Here is a 13215-nt window from a genome sequence, read left to right as displayed (position 1 = left end):
TCGGGAGGCAGAGGCAGGCGGATCTCTGTGAGTTCGAGGCCAGCCTGGTCTACAGAGCTAGTTCCAGGACAGGCTCCAAAGCCACAGAGAAACCCTGTCTCGAAAAACCAAAATAAATAAATAAATAAATAAGTATATAGTAGGGAAATCACAAATCAAATCGTCGTAGGTCAAGAATTGTCCACAGAATGTCCAGCACCAAATGGCAGTGTAGGTCTCCCTCAACATGCAGGATGAAGACAGGGCAGCAGCTCCCACCCACTGAGTTCAGCACAACACACACTGCTCTCTCCTCCTGAATCTATCAGTTTACTTAGAAGTAATAGTAACACATCTTTTTTAAAAACTGATTTATTGTGGCAAAACATGCCTAACCTTTACCATTTCAACCATTTTTAAAACAATTGACAGTGTACACTTCGGTGGTTCATTAGGATGGTCATCACTATCGTGCATTTCCATAGATTTTGTTTCATTTTCCCAACTTGAAACTCCTCAGGCCTTAAGTAACTTCCTAATTCCCCCTGAAAGGGATGTCAGGTTTACCAGGATCTATTTCAAGGGGCTCCTGATGACCACCTACTTTATGTTTTGTTGAATTTGACAGTTCCAATGTATGCACAGTTATATAATACATATGCATTATAATGTATATTATATATGTGTTATATATATAAATATACTAGTACACATATGTACACATTCACCTGTTAAGAGGTATTTGGGTTGTTTTCAGGGCAACATATTATTAATATAATCCCGCAATTTAAGATTCTAGATAAGTTAAATGGTAGAAGGTATAGGAAGTCAATAGGGGACTCAGACAAGAACTTGTATCTCAAGAACTTGTAACTTGTCTGGAAAGAAGAGAAAGTGGAAAGAACCAGCATTCACTAACAGATTACTATTGCTATGTGATTTACCCAATTACCTCATGTACTGGCTGGCACAAAAACTCTGAAAGACAGATATTGTGACAGTCACTTTGCAGCAGTGGTTCTCGGCCTTCCTAACGCTGCAACACTTTAATACACTTCCTCATGGTGTGGTGACTTCCAACTAGAAAATTCTTTTCCTTCCTACTTCATGACTATAAATTTACTGCTGTTATGAATCATAATGTAAATATCTGACATGCAGGATAGCTGATACATGACCCCTATGAAAGGGTCAGTCAACCCCCAGGGGGTCACAACCCACAGGTTGAGAACCACTGGTTTACAGCAAGAAAAGCAAAATGCCAATCACTTGAGTCACCATCCTGCAGCAGGGAGGGTGGGATTCAAACCCACATCTTAGATTCAGAAGCCTGTATTCCTTCCACTATACATGTGTCCCCGTGATTCAAGGGGAGTGGCAAATCCCAGAGCAACGTTCCTGAGAATGCAGGCAAATGGAAAAGGCCAGGCCTGCAGATCAGAAAGGCCTTAGAGGTGGAGGAGAGGAAACCACAGGAATGGAGCACAGGAAAGGGATCAACAGAGGCACACCTAGCACTGGGGGATTGTGGAGATGATTCTGGAAGAGTGGGAAGGGACAAGTGAGTCACAATGCAGTGTCTGCTCAAGGAGTCTGAGTTCCACAGTGTAGAAAATGCCGAGACACTGAGACGAGACACAGTCAGAGCTGATTCAGGGAGACCCCATGGCGACAATGTGAAACCCAGTTAAAGATGGAATGGGAGAGTTTAGCCATAGGAAAAGCCAATCAGAGAGAAGACATAATCAGAATAGAAAAGGAGGTGTGGAGGCACAGGGACAACTAGGAGGTGGGGGAGACAACAGACTTGGTGGCTAAAACACTCTGATTTAGGTGAGCATACATCCCACCCGGCTTTCCTGAGACATGTTCACCTTGTAGAATTACTAATCATACCTTTTGCTCTCAGAAAGAGCAGAGTTTGGGCAAGAACCTCACGTTGATTATGAGCAACAAGAAAGCAGAGACAAAGGGAACTGTCACCAAGATGTGGCACCTGGGTCAGTCAGGAAGACAGTGCTCTTTACAATGCAGGGGGAGATCAGATCCTGAGTCTGCTGCCTGGGTGAGGATTTACTTCAGGGAGAGGAGCACCTTGCCTGTGGATCTGCGTTGGATCACATGAAGGAAGGCCTCATTGACCTGAAAGGAACAGAATGCAGTCAGACTTACACATATTTCAGCGAATATCCGTCGGAGGCCAATTATTAAAATATTGCTATTGAAATAATATCAGAGTATTAAGCTGTATATCTATGAACTTTATACAATTATGCAACACTAAGTCACAACAAATGTAAAGGAATACAATAATATTTAAGAATAACCGATCCACAGAACTCCTCCCCATCTAAGCTTATGATTTTCAGTGTTATCAGATACATAAGTGCCAGCAGGCAGAAAGTTTCACTGGCAAGTCCTTATTCTACCGGAAGAATTTTGTACCAGCTTTTGAAAGAATGATACCCCCTGTAAGAAGAATCAATACTTTAATTTCTAAAAATATTGTCGTTTTATTAAAAGTAACCAGTTCCTCTATAACTAAAATTATGACATATCACAAATCCTATTTTCAGAAATACAAGGTTATAAGGCAAATTATAAGCAGTCATAGTAATGAAAGCAATGCGATACTGGCAGGAAACAGATGGATGGAATGGAATAAAGGCCCCCAAACAGAACCACACTGAGTCAACTGGTCTTTAACAGGAGTAAAGCAACTCAATGGAGCAAACAGAATGCTTTCAACAGACAGTCCTACGGAAGCTGGAGACCCACATTTAGAAACCAAAAGTGATATAGGCATTCACAAAAATTACCTCAAGCCAGCTCATAAATCTAAATGTAAAATGCAAACTATAAATGTCCAGGAGAAAACACTGGAAAGAATCTAGTTCACTTTGGATTTCACAGTGGATTTTTCGATACAGCACCAAAAGCACCATCCATGAGGGAATTATTAATAAGTAAACTTCATTAAAATTAAGAATGCTGAGGCTGGCAAGATGACCCCACAGGTAAGGGTCCTTATGCAAGCCTGGTGACCTGAGCTTGATCCCCAGGACCCACATAAAAGTAGAAGGAGAGAATGGACTCCACAACATTGTCCTCTGACCTCCACGTGTGCACTGGGATACAGGCACCCACACACTTCAAGTATGTGGGACCACAGAGAGAGTTCAGTCAATAAAGCATGTGAACCTGAGTTAGACTCCCTGAACCCACATAAAGAGTTTCATGTGTTCCTGTGACCCCAGCTAGGGAGGCAGAGACAAGAAGATCCCAGCACTCACTGGCAATCAGTCTAGCCACATCAGTGAGCTCCATGTTCCAGTGAGACTCTGTCTAAAAAGCCAAGGTAGAGAGTGACACAAGAAGTCACCTGGCATCCACCTCTTATCTCCACATGCATGCACATACATGTGCATACACCTACATATATACATGCACATAAACACAAAAAAGAAAGTTGAAAAGATAAGGCATACAAACCTTGAAGAAAATCATTGCAAAACACATACCTAACAAAGGGGATAGATAGATAGATAGATAGATAGATAGATAGATAGATAGATAGATAGATAGATAGATAGATAGATAGATAGATAGACATTAGAGAGAGAAAGAATGCTTAATGCTCAGCAATAAGGAAACACCCAAATAAAAAATGAACTAAAGGTCTGAACAGACATCTTATCAAAGAAGCACCCAGGAATCAAATAAGCACAGAAGAAGACACTCAGTAGACAGAGTAAAACAGTGGAGACTCACTAGACACCTATGAGGATGGCTAAGAGCCATGGCACTGGTACCAACAGTGGTGAGAAAGCGGAGCAGTGGGATCTCTCACTCACTTTGGTGAGCACACAAGGTGACAGAGTCTGTGGAAGGCAGTGTGACAGTTCCCCACCTGTCTAAACATGCACTTGCTCTACAACCCAGCAACCACATTCCTGAGTCTTCACTCACATAAACCAGAAGCTATGTCAAAATGAAAACACATACATGAAAGTTCTTAACAACTTCATCCACAGCTGGGCAAACCTAAGAGCAAGTGCCCTTCAATAGGCAATTGGATAAGCAAACTGGTACATTCATGCAATGAAGTATCATTCAGTGGCAAAAAGAAAAGAAAATGAACTAAGTTGGGTGTGGTGGTGCACAACGTTAACCTCAGCACTTGAAAGGGGAATTTACGAGATCAAGGCCAGCCTGATCTATGGAATGAGTTCCAACACCAGGGCTACATAGCAAGATAAAACAAAAACAGTAACAACAACAACAAAAAAAAACTGTCTCAAAAAAGAAAGAAAAGAAAATAGAAGAAAATGAACTAGCAAGCGACAAAAAGTCATGGAAGAGCATCAAGTGAACACTGCTAATGAAAGACGAACAGCCAGAAGATGATGCCAACCACATGGCATTCTGAAAAGACCAACAGAAACACCAGAAAGGGCAGTGACTGCCAAAGCTATGGCGTAAGAGGCTGAATATGAAGATGTAGAGCCTGGAGGATGGTTTAGGGAAGCCATTCTGTGGGCTATGTAATGGTGCTTACATAATAGCAAAGCTCACAGAGCTGTACCACACAGAGGGAGACTTGATGCACACTCCCCACCGTGATTAACACTCTTCATGTGCAGGTGTCGGCTCGCCGGTTGTAACAAACATGCCCCGCCAGTGCAAGGGGCTGAGTAATGCAGGCACTTCTGACTGTGGAAGAGGGAGCATGAGAACTATATACCTCCTCTCCAATTTTTCCGTATACGTAAACCTACTTTAAAAGTAGTCTATGATAAATGATGAGTACAAAGAATGAAATTAAAAAGCAAAGAGTGGAATGAACAAAACTGTCAACGATTTGCAAACAGTATAATAATCTACATAGGAAAATGAACCAAAGCAACAAAAATAAGAAAAGGCATTCAAGAAGGAAAATAAAAAAAGAACTTATAAAAACTGCTGACTGGTCAGGTACTGGTGACGCACACCTTTAATCCCAGCACTCAGGAGGCAAAGAGGCAGGTAATCTCTGTGAGTTTGAGGCCAGTCTGGTCTACAAAGTGAGTTCCGGACAGCCAGGGCTACAAAGAAACCCTGTCTCAAAGAAATCAAAAACAAAAACAAACCTATTGACTGTCTCTACATTGAAAATATCAATGAGTAGGTGTAGCAGAAGTAAAATATTGTTCTCAAAAGTAACAAAAATAGTAATATTTGTGAAAAACATAAAAAATATCTCATAAGATCTTATGGAAAATACTTTAAGCTCTACTAAAATACAAGAAAGATCTAAGCAAATGGCTATTCAGTCCTACTTACAGATAAGACAACAAATATGAAAAGGAAGAACAGAGGTGTAAAGTTACCCTTCTATACATTAAAACATACTTCAGAGCTACACACACAAGAGCTGTATGATGCTAGTACATGAGCAAATATTTGAACCACGAAAGGAGAAAACAGAGAGCAGATCTGTGTATCCTGAAACCTGAAGAAGGATGAAAGTAGCATTCCGAATCATGGAAAAAGACTGACAAAGCTGAAAAAACTTGCTTGCTACAAAGAGGAAGATAAAAATTAGTTAGCAATGCAAAGGTAACCAAATATAGTCAGTCATGAAGGTACATAACACCATAAGTGTGCAGACTCAATACTGTGTCTACAGTCCCAACTGTCCTGGAGGCTACAGCAGGGAGATGGCGTGAGCACAACTGTTCAGGGATAGCCTGGGCAATACTGCAAGCCCCTATCTCAATGTTCTCAACCTTCCTAATGCTGTAACCTTTAATATAGTTCCCCACACGTGGTAATGCCCAACCATAAAATTATTTCATTGCTACTTCATAACTGTAATTTTGCTGCTGCTATGAATTGTAATGTAAATCCCTGACATGCAGGATATTTGATATGGGGCCCCTGTGAGATGGCTGTTTGACCCCCCAAGGGGTTGCGACCCACAGATTGAGAATTGTTGCCCTATCTCAACAACTGAAACCTATAAAATTAATAAACAAGAAAACCATTTTAACCCTGGGATAATGAAGGACTCTGAAATAACCACTACCACAAAACAAAATATTGATGTTGGAGAAGCTTAGATGATAGCGATAGACAGACTGGGAGACTTTTGCAATCTACTGCTCAAAGACTAGTTCAAGAACTACAACTATCTGCAGTCTTGAAACCTGCCTGCATGTTTATAGAAGCCTAACCTAATCGTAAAAGATCCCCCAGTGTGGTGGTTTGCATGGGAAATACTGGCAAATACTGGAATACTTGGTCCCCAACTGGTATCAATGCTTGGGAAAGTTATGGAACCTTTTGAGGCGGTGCCTTGCTGGAGGAGAGGGGGCTCTCCCTGCTTGCAGCTCACTCTCTGGTTTTTGTTGGCTGTTAAAGATGTGCTTTCTTAGCTTCCTGTTCCAGCCATTGGCTACCATGCCCCTCCCCATCATCATGGATGCTCCCACAGGTACCATAAGCTAAAATAAACTCTCTCTGCCATAAGTCCCTTTTGGTCGTGGTGTTTTAGCCCAGCAACATAAAGGTAACTAATATACTAGATGACTTACAACACATCAAAGTTGAGAAGCACAGATCACACAAAGAACTGTACACAGTGTGTGTGTGTGGGGGGGGCAAATAGAAAACTCAAAAGAGACTAAATACAATTCAAACAACTAGAATACCTCCTAAATACAAAAAGAAAGTGGGGTTTTGCGTACGTGTTTGTGAAGTGTTTCTTCTGGGGGGAGGGAGCACAGAGTTAAGGACTGAGTGACCTTCACTGTATGAAATACACCACGGAGCTACATCCCTAGCTCAGCCACCTGGGCCTGCTTCTCACCTTCAGACACTGTGCTGTCTGAAGACTGGGTGCTGCTGTTTCTGTGCTTACTCCATTGCCTCCCAGAACCAGGCAGTGGTATGTGGCATGCACCCACCATGGTTTGCAAATACATACAGAAAGATGCTTAAATTTGTTAAAGTCAGGAAACTCCCATTAAAATATAAGACACCTCTTTCTGCCTTATTATTTGGTTAAATACCAGAAAGATGGACACTGCCACATAGCAACAAAACGACAAGTAAACAAGAGCTCTCACACATAGCTGGTAGCGACAAAAACCTGGTTGGGCCATTCAGAGTGACTGGCAATCAGAATGAGTATGTGTATTGCCACAACCCAATAGTCCTGCTCCTAGCAAAACTTAAGAGCTTAGACCTATGAGACTGTTTATTATGGTAACACTTCCGTGTCATGAAATCAACCCCGAGGTTTATCATGAGCGTATTTGCAAACCATGGTGGGTGCATGCCACATACCACTGCCTGGTTCTGGGAGGCAATGGAGTAAGCACAGAAACAGCAGCACCCAGTCTTCAGACAGCACGGTGTCTGAAGGTGAGAAACAGGCCCAGATCAGAAGCACACCACCAGTTATGCAATTTAAATTTAACGTAAAATATCTGGGATGTCAAATAAAGAAATGCATGTAATTAATTTAAAAAAACACACAAATATGTTTGTGCGCTTCACAAGGAAATACAAACCCACAGAAATGCATCAAACATGCTGCAGAGATGTGCTTGGAAGGAAGAAAAGAGTGAGGACGGACAGTGGGGGTGAAAGTCAATGGCATAAGAAAAGGCAAACATTTACAAGTATACAAACACAACAGCAAAGGCTGGCCTTGCATAGCCCATGTATTTGTTAAGACATGTTTTAAGAAGAGATTGCTGGTTAACCAACCCTTTCCATTTGAGATGTCCCAAAGAAAGCACACACAAAATAAAGAGCTTAGAAATAAGCAGAGAAGCCGGGCGGTGGTGGCGCACACCTTTAATCCCAGCACTCGGAAGGCAGAGGCAGGCGGATCTCTGTGAGTTCGAGGCCAGCCTGGTCTACAAGAGCTAGTTCCAGGACAGGAACCAAAAGCTACAGAGAAACCCTGTCTCGAAAAATCCAAAAAGAAAAAAAAATAAGCAGAGAAATCAATCAATCATGACACTCTCTGTGCAGCATGAAATCTATTTTCAAAAAACATCTGCAATGCGGGGCTCTGCGCCTTAGGAGACCTTTCCACAGTGCAAACAGACTCACTGGGAGGAGGTGGATGATGTGTAAGACAGATGTTAGGAACACTCATGCCCATCGCTGTCTTCAGGTGACTCTCCCTGTTCATTCCCCAAGGTTTGTCCCAGCCTCACAACAGGAAATCGCTGAGAAAATAAGTATTGTTTGAGAGTGGTGCTTCATCACCCAGCCTCCTGGTGATGACGACTCCTCTGCAAACGAATGCTGACGTGAAAGAAAGCTATGACTGCCAGTGCTCAGTCTTGTTTTTAACCAGTTTCACTTTAACCATTCTGCATATAAACCTTTTTGTAAAAATGAATCCCATATTTACCTGGCTTGCTAAAGAGATAAGACTATGTGGAAAGCTTAATCCCATTTATCTGACTGTATTTTAGATGTCCCATCAGCTTTCCAGGCCCAGCTGCCACTTCTGTTATTACTGTAATTGCTTCTAAAAGCAACTCAACCCTGTCTGCTTGTTCCCAGTAGTGTCCATTCAGGACTGGGAAATAGAGAAAAAATAGAGTCTGGGGCCCAAAGTTAAGTGAAGGCAATGAAGATCTGAGTGACACCCTGCGAGGCAAAATGCAAAGCTTCCAACGCGTCCTTTGAGAGCTGCTAACGGGGGTCTGAGGACACTGCCCTGCATCCTACATGCTATACAGACAGGGAGCCACAAGGCACTGGAGCCGACACAAGCTGTACCCAGCACACTGGTTTTCTGCCCTGAGGGGGCTGAAGCCGTAATTAAATGCGTCTGGTGAGACACACAACCTGGAATTTGAGGAAGGGAAGGATAATACTTTTGTTTTAAGGTGAAGGTTCTGCTTTTGGAATTTGTAATTAGCTCATCAAGTAGGAATAATCAGAGTACTTACAGTCCCCAAATACATCATGCTGATTCATGCCTCCCATTAGAACTTGGCTCTTCCCTATCAGCACTCTGCCCAGGCTTTCCAACTGAAAAATAAACTCAAGGGCAGGACTAAGTCCCACATTTTTATGGACTGTCATACAAAATGTTCTCAGTGAATGACGAACGAAACAGGTCCATGAATAAATGAGTGAATGTACCTGAGACTGAGTGGGCTTTTCTATTAAAAGGCACTGCTGAATTACATTTGTCATGTCTTTATTCTGATACAGAATGCTCTGAACCCTCTTTTTAAAGTCAGTCAATGATGGAGGGACAGCTCAGTGGAAGGGTGCTTTTCCTAGCATGTGAGAAGTCCCAGGTTCAAGTCCCACAGTATCACACACACACACACACACACACACACACACACACACACACAAGTCAATCATTCCATTTCCTCAGAAAAGAGACGCAGAGATGCAGACAGCATAAAAACTCATGAAAAGGTAGCCAAGATCTCTGCTCATTAGGGGAATATAAGTTATACTCATAAGAAGGTAACTTTATACATCTACTAAAGTGGCTAAAATTAAACAACTGATAATATTAAGTGCCAACAGATACAAAACCACTCCAACTCTCAGGCATTATTGGTAGGGAATGCAAAATGGTTCAGCCACTCTGAAAAATAGTTGACAGTTGGCTTAAAAGTTAAATACAGTTTTAGGAACTAGGTAGAAGCAAAATCCCAAGATGTTAAATCAGACAGCCTAACTTCCAATCCACATATCTACCCTGGTTTCTGGTCCAGAGTGTCCTGCTCATAGGAAGCCTATTTGCCATGGGCTGTCATAGGAATGGCATAAGGCGGTGTTGTCTTCAAACCCCATGGGATGCAGAGGCTGAGTCAGAACTGTTTCTGAGTGACGGAGACAAAGTGAAGAACTCCTGGGGTTGCCAAGCCTGCCCTTTTCTTACTGCCATCAACAGCCTCTCCTTTCCATAGGTTTCCTTTAAACAAACCATTTAGAAGCAACTGAAATCAAGTTCTGGCCCTCTCTCATTCTTCTTAATAACATTATTTAGGTACTATAGGAGATGAGGGGAAATAGTAAAGCCAATTAAGTATCTCTATAATTTTTAACATTAAATGTACATTTAGCATATATCTTAGAAATCTTGAGCCTAAAATAAAGTCATATTTCTACAAAAAAAAAGAACATGGATATTAGTCAAACCGGAAAACAATCACATGCCTTTAATAGGCAACTGGATAAACAAGCTGTGCTAGATCCATTTTCCATCCAGTGAAACACCACCCAGCCTCGTTATAATAAAGTTTCCATTTAAAAAGAGAAAACAATACCACTTCACAATAAAAGGGAATAAACTACTGATGCATTCAGCAGCCTGTATTAACTTCTGAAGACATATGAAAAGTTAAAGCATCCAAATTCCTGGGGCTGGAGAGATGGCTTAGCAATTAAGAGCACTGGCTGCTCTTCCAGATGGTGTGGGTTCAGTGCCCAGCATCCGCACATGGCACCCCACAACCATCTGTGACTCTAGTCACAGGGGATCCGACACCTTCTTCTAGCCTCTGTGGGCACCAGGCATGCAGATGATACACAGACATACATGCAGTTAAAACACCCATGCACATAAAACATAAATAAATTTAAAAGTAAAAGTAAATACATAAATCAACAAAAAAGCGCCAAAATCAAAAGGCTATGAACTATATAAATCCATTTATATGGTATTCTGGAAAAAAACCCAAATTATATGGAGAAAAAACAGATTAATGATTGCTAGGAGCTATGGTATAGAAAAGGAAGATAGACTCAAAGGGGCATAAGGAAACCTAAGATGATGGAAATAGGCTATTTTTTGGGGGTTGATTATATACTGTATTTGTTCATCAAACTCAGAGAGCTGTCTGGGTACAGTGACATGCACCTATAATCCCAGCTGCTAGGGAGACTGTGGCAGGAATGTCTCTTCAATTTAAGAGTTCAACGTTACACTGGCTGAGAAGTTATTGGCATTTTATTGCTGCTGGGAGAGGAAAGTCATTTTCTCCAGTGGAGTGGCACGGGGTATATTGTCTGCACTAAAAGGTAAGCCCCACTTTCAAGACAAGTCAGCCAACTGACTTACCGCTAGACTAGACTTGATGGGTTTTAAAGGGTCAGGGTAGAGAATATGAACGATACGATGTTGGGTGGGTGAGAAGGTGGGGGAGATCTGGGAGGAGCTGGAAAGGGGGATGAATATAATCAAAGTATAACTATGAAATTCTCAAAGAATAAATAATAACATTATTAAGAAAAAAGAAAATGTTCCTTTCTGTGGCACCTTCTAGGCAGTTAACTGTGTCAAGATGAAGCTGAACATCTCTTTCCCAGGCATTAGCTGTCAGAAACTCATTGAAATGGACAATGAACGCAAACTTCCTACTTTCTATGAGAAGCAGAGCCACAGAAGCAGCTACTGGTGCTCTAAGTGAAGAGGGGAAGGCAGGTTATGTGTCCAAATCCGTGATGGGAATGGCAGACAAGGTGTTCCCGGAAGGCAAGGTGTCTTGACCCATGACTGGTGAGTAAGGGGCATCAGAGTGTGTCTGCCGATGAGCAAGGGGCATTCTTATGACAGACCAAAGAGAACTGGAGAGAGGAAGCACAAGTCTGCTTAGGGGCACATTGTGGATGCCAAGCTGAGTGTTCTCAACTTGGTTATTGTAAAAAGGGGAGAGAAGGATATTCCTGGACTAACAGAAGACACTTCTGTGCCTCGGGGCCAAAAAGAGCTAGCAGAATGCAAAAGCTTTTCGGTCTCTCTATATCTACCAATATGTTGTCAGACAGCCCTGAAACAAAGAAGGTGAGAAGCCCGGAACCAAAACCCCCAAGATTCAGCATCCTGTTACTCCATGTATCCTGCAACACAAGTGCTCTGAGAAACAACATGCTAAGAAAAACGAGGAGGAGGCTACAGAATGTGCTAAACTTTTAGCCAAGCGAATGAAAGAAGCCAAAGAAAAATTCCAGGAACAGATTGCCAAGAGACGTAGGCTGTCCTTGCTGAGAGCTTCTACTTATAATCTGAGTCCAGTCAAAAATAAGTCTTTAAGGGTAACAAACAAATGAACAAACCTTGAAGCGCACGCACACACACACACACACACACACACACACTAGTGTTTTCATTGAGGGTTGCAATTCCAGGGCAACAAGGGTAAGAGAAACTGATCAAAGGAGAATGGAAACAGCAAGGTGGTGTGTTACAGATCCTCAACTGATTGTCGCTTCCAAGGTACACAGAGCGCCTGCTCATATGGGACCTCTCTGGAGAAGCCATGTGTGTAAAACAGTCAGTGGGACGAAAATAAAGCAATTTCCCTCCTGTCTTCCCTTCCTCAAGGCTTGCCCAATACAGTACACTCTCACTGCCTCACCCAGCCCTTATGCTGTTCCTAGGAAGAGAGGCTCCTGTGAGTCCATTAGCTCAAGCCTCTGCTCCACGGCTGCAGCTCCAGCCTGAGGAGCCCAGGGAGGCGTTGGCACTAAGACCCGCCTCATACTGGGGAACAAGAGATTGTCAGTGGAGTGAGAAGCATCCTAGGATAGCCATCTAGGCTGCAGGACTGCAGACCCACTGGAAGAGCATCCCCAGAGAAACGTGACAAAAAGCAAGTGGCCAGAGCCTGGGGTGGGGTGGAGGGTGGTACAGGTGGGAATAGCAGATATGAAATTCTCCACACCAATGGAATAATTACTATAGTGTTTATAGTTTTGTTTATAAGACTATTCCACCTGTTCAGAGGAACCTTGAAGCAAACAATTTCTAAACATTAATTCTAATTAATTCAAGTGTTCCAACTCCCTGGACTCTATTCCCAAAGACCAGCTCCACAGCCCAGGCCCTTCCAGCTCATCACCCACCCCCTACCAGGCCTTATCTCCAACCCCAGCGGACTTCCTTCTACTGCCCAGATGAAGACCACACAAGTCAGAACAGAGATGCCCTGCTGCACCAAAGATCAAGCTAGCTGGAAGAGAGGGCCAGCCCCTAACTTGGACAGAGACTCCCTAGTAGATCAGAGGTCATGACAGCCAGAAATCTAGGCCACACAGATCAGAAGACCAAAGAGGAAACTGAATCCAAGGAACAAAACACCATCCACCAAAGACAAACTCAGAAAGATTAATAGAAATGGGTTAGATTAATATGTAAGAGCTAGCCAATAAGAGGCTGGAACTATTGGGGCCAGGCAGTGTTTAAAAGAATACAGTTTT

At 42.5% G+C, this 13215-nt stretch overlaps 1 protein-coding gene and 1 pseudogene across 2 annotated transcripts in view; one reads left to right on the top strand and one right to left on the bottom strand.

Moving 5' to 3' along the window:
* Positions 1-327: 327 nt before the first annotated feature.
* LOC101979326 (quinone oxidoreductase-like protein 2) overlaps positions 328-13215 on the bottom strand; it is a 34642-nt gene continuing 21754 nt past the window's right edge. For both annotated transcript variants that reach the window (XM_005363928.2, XM_026787629.1), the window contains one exon: positions 328-2121. In XM_005363928.2, the coding sequence (XP_005363985.1) occupies positions 2053-2121 (69 nt within the window). In that variant the 3' untranslated portion in view covers positions 328-2052. The remainder of the gene's footprint in view (positions 2122-13215) is intronic.
* Positions 11301-12041, top strand: LOC101979036 (annotated as a pseudogene).

This window comes from Microtus ochrogaster (genome assembly GCF_000317375.1).
Source record: "Microtus ochrogaster isolate Prairie Vole_2 chromosome 6 unlocalized genomic scaffold, MicOch1.0 chr6_random_2, whole genome shotgun sequence".
Classification (NCBI taxonomy): Eukaryota; Metazoa; Chordata; class Mammalia; order Rodentia; family Cricetidae; genus Microtus; species Microtus ochrogaster.
This window is presented reverse-complemented; position numbering and strand designations above follow the sequence as displayed.